The sequence below is a fragment of the Malania oleifera genome, chromosome 1 (assembly GCF_029873635.1).
Source record: "Malania oleifera isolate guangnan ecotype guangnan chromosome 1, ASM2987363v1, whole genome shotgun sequence".
Taxonomy (NCBI): Eukaryota; Viridiplantae; Streptophyta; class Magnoliopsida; order Santalales; family Ximeniaceae; genus Malania; species Malania oleifera.
Window position 1 is genome coordinate 125,988,846 of NC_080417.1, and position 6,262 is coordinate 125,995,107.

Below are 6,262 nucleotides of genomic sequence, written 5' to 3' on the forward strand. Positions count from 1 at the left end.
TTTCTATTTGTGTTTATATGTTTTGTTATAATATATGTAACGATGCTATATTATGGAGGTGGACGTAAGTGTTTAACCGGTCGAAATGGAATTTTATCACGAAAATAAGATTCTCATAAAAAGAAAAAAAAGAAATTTTAGTGAGGCATAAATGTGGTGGATTACAACACAAGAGTGTCACTCGGTTGTATTTTGCGTGAATCGTTCATTTTTAAGAAAATATGATATTGTTAGGCATGTCGAAAACCCTAATTTCAAAGCAATTGGGAGAAGAAGGTTGAAAAACACTCAAACAATTGGGGAATCAAACACCCTTATTGCATTAAATATACCAAATTTATGAGCAACATTAATATTCAGGCTTTCTTATTTTTAATTATACAAAAAATATATTTTTTTGAATATAATTTAATATCGAAGGAAAATATAATGAAAATTGCATTTCTCCTAATTTTTATTTTCTTTCCTTTTATCAAATAAAATCTTTGAGCCAAACGGGTCCAAAAAGTAGTCATTTCTAAAGGGCCTTAATATTTTTGCAAGTATGAATTTCGAGTCTTGAACTTGGATTCATATGAATTTGAATGAAAATTGGCATGTCATGTTTTGTTTAGGGCAAAAGACACTCAATTCTCATGAGGTTTGGCAAAAAAATAGAGATCTCTCTTGAGGTTTCAAAAATATCACAAACCTTCTCTTAGGTTTGCCAAAAAGACACATACTATTTTTAAAAAAATTTATCTTTTTGCATAATATAATAGGAGTTTTGTACCTTTTTAACAAACCTCATAGGAGGTTCCTGAGATTTTTAAAATTTTGGAAGAGGTTAATATCTTTCGTTTAAATTGGAGGGTTAGGGTTGATTTTTATGACAATAAATATCATGTGTTAATGTTTAAATAGTGAAAATTGCATTTTTATTACACTTATACTTGCTTACAATATTTATACATGTCCGTCAATTGATAAATAAATCTGAGGTTTACTTGACGAGTTTGGGCCATGTTATATCATTTTTAGGGAACGCTTAATTTGCGAAATCTTTCAAAATTTTTAATAATGTGATGCTTATGACATCTTATTCTCGTTTGTTTGAACATAAAAATTTGACATGATCTGTATATTCGCATTCTTGAGAATAAAAGTATTTCCATAAAACATGTGCACATCCATCCTATTCCCACCTCCTTCCATGAATAAGTTTCATGTAAATCTCATTTTCATGGAAATCCCACTTTTTGGACCAAATTACCATCATTATTTTGATTTTTAGACAATAATGTCCTACAATATGATATAATATAATATAATCACATTCTATTATTATACTTTAAATAATAAAATATTAATAAAAAAATCAAATATTTTAATTAAAAAAAATTAAAATGGAACTTAAAAATATTTATATGAGTAATATTAATATTGTTTTATAATATTATCCTCAATTATTTTAATTAATTAATTATTAAGTGTTAAATGTTTTAAATTTGTAATTGTTGAAAAATTTAAGATATGTATTTGATTAAGCACGCATTTTTAATAAGCTTTTGTATTAAAAAATACAATTTTTTTTTATATAGTCATTACACACATATTAAGGGTATAATAGTCATCTTCTTAAAATACCTAACAGGATTTCTATGTTGAACCAAATATTGACATTGCCCACGGGAATCCTATGTACATTATTAGGAATTTTATAATGTGAATCAAGTAAAAATATTTTCATAAGTCGAACATTTTATTTCTAAGAATGAGATTCACGATTCGAACATTTTCTTTAATATTCTAACCTTTTTAAGGTACATGTCTCCTTACCTAAGTTGAGAAGGTGATATGAAGTATTTAAACAAAGAAGCCCAGGGAAAATTATCAACTATCACAAGGGCCTATTTAATTATGAGAGATAATTTTATATTTTATTTTTGGTCTTATAAAAATAGCATAATCAATTGTCATTAACTACTTCTGAAATTTATATGGTACCAACATATTTTATACAAGTACATATTTCATATCTTCTAGATATAGCATTAACTAAACTAAAACGTAACTGTTGCACTGCATTTATGAGTATGAATTTCGGATCTTAGATTTTGATTTGGATGAATTTAAACAAATTTTAATATAATTTTTATGTTACATTTTATTCAAATCCAAATCTTTCCAAAAGTAATGAGATTAGAAGTTAAGAGTATCCTATGTAAGCACAAATTTTTTGAATTGTCACTTGTTAATTAAATTGTAATGTATCTAGTAGTAACTTTATAAGAATAGATCAAATTTGTTATTCATGTTCATGTTGAAAGAGTATACAATAAAGTCATAAATTTTTTATACATTATTGACTTAATGAGCATATTTGAATTGTTCGATATTAACCCTAAATAAAAATTAAAATATGATTTTTAGCATTACTTATATTTTTTTATTAAACGAACTTAGGATAAATTAAAACACGAACCTTTAAATTCATTTTTGTAGAAAAATTATGTAATGCATCAAACCATCATATTTTCTTTTCAACGAGATATGGTGCCAATGAATTTTATTGAAAATTCAAATGAAAATTTAGAAACAATTTTTGCATTGAAAAATCAAATGAAAATTTTGGATGTGTTACGAATTTTTCTTAAAGAATAAATTTATTCTATTTTGATACTTAACAGTCTATTGCCAATGGGAATTTCCAAGGCTCTTTAAATCATTAGAACAATTATATCATTAAGCTGTGAACTTTGAGCGGCTATGATAGAATTTAAATCAACAAAAAGCTAATGTATGAGAAATTTACCATATAAGTTTTGTCTTTAATTGAAAATTAACTAAAATTAAATTTACCAAATTTTAATTAACAAGTTTGAAGTTGAATCATTTGCAACCCTTACTGGAAGTAGCCAAAAAGGAAAAGAAAAAAGTATAAATATATATTTGAACATTTTTCATGCAATGTAGAGATTAGATATTAAAGAAATTTATTTACAATTCGATTTGCCGAGGATAATGAATTAATGAATGCTAAATTTATTTCCTCAAAATTAAGTTTTAATTCATTGAAATGTTTTCTTTTTTCAGTTCTAAAACTCTGCAATAATATCGCATTCAATCATTTTCTAAGCTGATAGTCGGTGATGGAGAACAAAATCATATCAAACAAGTTCGTTAATCGTAAATAGGCAGCAAAAACAAGCTAGCATTTTTGTGGGGAGGTTAAAAAAAAAAAAACAATTCTATCAACACTAATATTTGAACCATTAGTCCTAGATGATCTGTAATTCCAGCAAAACCAACCCAAGCAGAACTTCCGTTCATCAGCAGGTGCAGAACTTCTTTCTGCCATGTCCATCTCTCTACTCCTCGTGCTCTTCCCTTGCCACAATCTTGAACTTCCCAGTTTTTTGTTGCTACAAACGGAAGAAAACCATTTGAGAAACAAGATCAACCCCATGATTCAATCTCACTTTTAGTAACATAAGCTTAAAGCTAAAATTTTAAACTTACCTTCTTCCAAAGCTCAGTGTGGTCTTTGCAGAACCCAGCAACAATGGCGCCATTGTTCTTCCCTTCTCTGTACTCGATACAAAGTTCCTCCTTGAATCCGCAAGTGACATGGAAGGCCAGAGGGCACTTCGCGTGCGAGCAGTCAATGGCACACCCACCTGCAGAGTTGCACACATAACAGATCCTTTCCCACCTCCTTGGAGGGACTCTGGAGCAATCAATCCCTTCTCGGCCTTCTGGGTCCAAAAAGAAGACCTCCGGAACGAGAAGGGCGCACATGAGGTGAGCCCACCGGCCGTCGCGGGTGGGCTTCAGAGCCCCTCCCTTCGCCGGGCAGAGGCAGCAAGAAAGGACCTTGTCCTTTTCGGATTGGGGAGATTGAGAAAACAAGCACTGGGAACAAAACCAGTCCCCTTCTGGGATACCCTTCACAAGGGGATCGCCGTAGCAGATGGCGTGAACCATTAGATCACAACCATCACAGAGGACTATGGGATCTGAAGGGTCACCGTCTGTGCTTTGACACACGGCACATTCAATCCCATCATCTTCTTGTTCTTCTTCTTCCTCTTCTTTCTCGTCTTCTGGACATTGATTTTCACCATTCCCATCTGGGATTTTCTTATCTTCTTCCGCTTGTTTTTCACACCCATCACAGGGGACTATAGGATCTGAAAGTTGCCCGTCTGTGCTCTGATACAAAGGACATTCAATCTTATCATCTTCATGTTCTTCTTCTGCCCCTTCTTCCTCTTCTTTTTGAGATTGATTTTCACCATCCTCTTCTGGGACCTTCTTCTCTTCTTCTGCTTGTTTTTCACGCCCATCACAGGGGACTGCAGAATCTGAAGGGTCCCCGTCTGTGCTCTGACCCACAGCAGACTCAACTCCGTCACCTTCATGCTCTTCTCCTTCATCATCCCCTTCTTTTTCCCCTTCAAGGGACTGATTCTCACCATTCCCGGATGGGATTTTCTCCTCTTCTTCTGTTTGTTTTTCTTCCTCAAAAGAGGGATTATATTCCACATTGAGATCAATAGGGTAAAGGGTCTTACGGGAGCTAAAATTGGGTTGCAGAGCCCACACCCTCTTCTTGGCCGGCAGGCAGAATGTGTTGGACTCGGCGGCGGGAGGACTCCGGGACTCTTTCCGCTTCTTCGCCGGGAGCTGAAACGAGGCTAAGGCATCATTTTCTTGATCGTGGTCTTCTTGCTGCAAGAGCCTGAACCTCTTGAGAGGAGGCAAGCCATGGAAGGGGGACTCCATCTGTGGGGTTGGGCGGCAGTGGCGTTGGGGTTTTGGCGGTGGAGGGAGAAAACAGAAATGGAAGAAGAGAACGAAGGATTTGAAGGTTTAGAAATTAGAAAGTTTGGGATGAGATTTCAGATTTGGAGGTTTTTAGGATTTGAATTGAATTGGCGGGTGGGAATTAGAAAACAAAATCGTTTCTAGTTTTAGTTTTGGGAGTCGGCGGGAAGGGAACAGAAAGTTGAAATTAAAATTTCATTACAAATTTTGCTTCAAATTTGGAGCGGACATCCGATCATATATTTTAGATTTCATGTGGGTGTATATCCAAGTTGTCCCAAAATACAATAAGAAAATCTAAAATCAATCTAAACCAAAATATAATTTAAGTTATAATGTAAAAGAATATTGCAATCCAAAAAATACATTATTTTTTAATGAAAATAATATCGATAGATTTGAAAGACCACAAAATGTTGGTAACTTCGTAACTTTGCAACATGTAAGCTAATCATTTTAGCATTCAACTGAAATAAAAACTTGTCGTCACAGTATTTTAACGTCAAAAATTTACTTCATGAGTTAAAAAATTGTTTGCAGAATTTTTAATGAAAATAAAAGGCTATGGCATGAATTTTTTAAAACAAAATTAAAATAACATTAAGATTTATCAAATTTTTTAAAAATTAACAAAAACCATATCCGGAAATAAATTCATAATTTTCAATTTTCATATGCAATACCATTGCTCTATGAGTACTAAAGACTTAGTTTAAAATATAATGATTAAATAAATAATTATAATTAAATTATATTTTTATTATAACATCTTCTACTTGTTTCTTATTTTTATTATCCTTATCTTATTTGATCTAAGGACAAAAATAAACATGCATAAAGTTAAAACATTAATTTGTTGTAGTTTTAGGTATTAAATAGACAAGTTTCCAATTTTTGGTTTTTACTTCTCATTTCTAATTTTTGAAAATAACATTAGAAAGACTCTTAACTACCATTTTCTTTTTCCTTACTAAAACTTTGTTTGATTAATCTTTTGGGAACTTAGTTTGATTAATCTTTTGGGATCTGAGCTCTAACCAAACCGGTCTAAGCTTCGCCGACTTCACCTAAGATTTAGAAAAAAAAAGACACAAACCACTCGTGAGATGTGAGATTTCAAAAAACATGAGCACCTCCCTTAAGTATTTAAAAATTTCACATATCTTTGCTCAAGTTTCCTAAAAGGAAACTAAATTCTCATTATATTTGGTAAAAAAGACAAATTTTTTGAAGGGTATAAAGCATCCCAAAAATCAAATGTTAGAGAAGATTGGTGGGATGTTAGAAAATTTTTAAGGAAGGTCACTGTCCTTTTGCCCTAATAATTAGCTAGCCATTGGCACACCCTCGGCCTCGAAGCCAGACCTTGGGTCGTTCTGATGCAGTCATCCCAATTACATTGGAACAGAACAAATTTGTAATGCAAAGCATCCTGCAAAAACAGGGGTTCATA

At 32.3% G+C, this 6,262-nt stretch overlaps 1 protein-coding gene across 1 annotated transcript; it reads right to left on the reverse strand.

The window, feature by feature from the left end:
* Nucleotides 1-3,144: 3,144 nt before the first annotated feature.
* On the reverse strand, nucleotides 3,145-6,241 carry LOC131157043 (uncharacterized). Its single transcript, XM_058110894.1, has 2 exons — nucleotides 3,502-6,241; nucleotides 3,145-3,404 (listed from the first exon to the last, which is right to left on the reverse strand). Exons 1-2 carry the CDS (start codon nucleotides 4,765-4,767, stop codon nucleotides 3,351-3,353), a joined length of 1,320 nt encoding a protein of 439 aa, XP_057966877.1. The 5' UTR covers nucleotides 4,768-6,241; the 3' UTR covers nucleotides 3,145-3,350.
* Nucleotides 6,242-6,262: the final 21 nt, after the last annotated feature.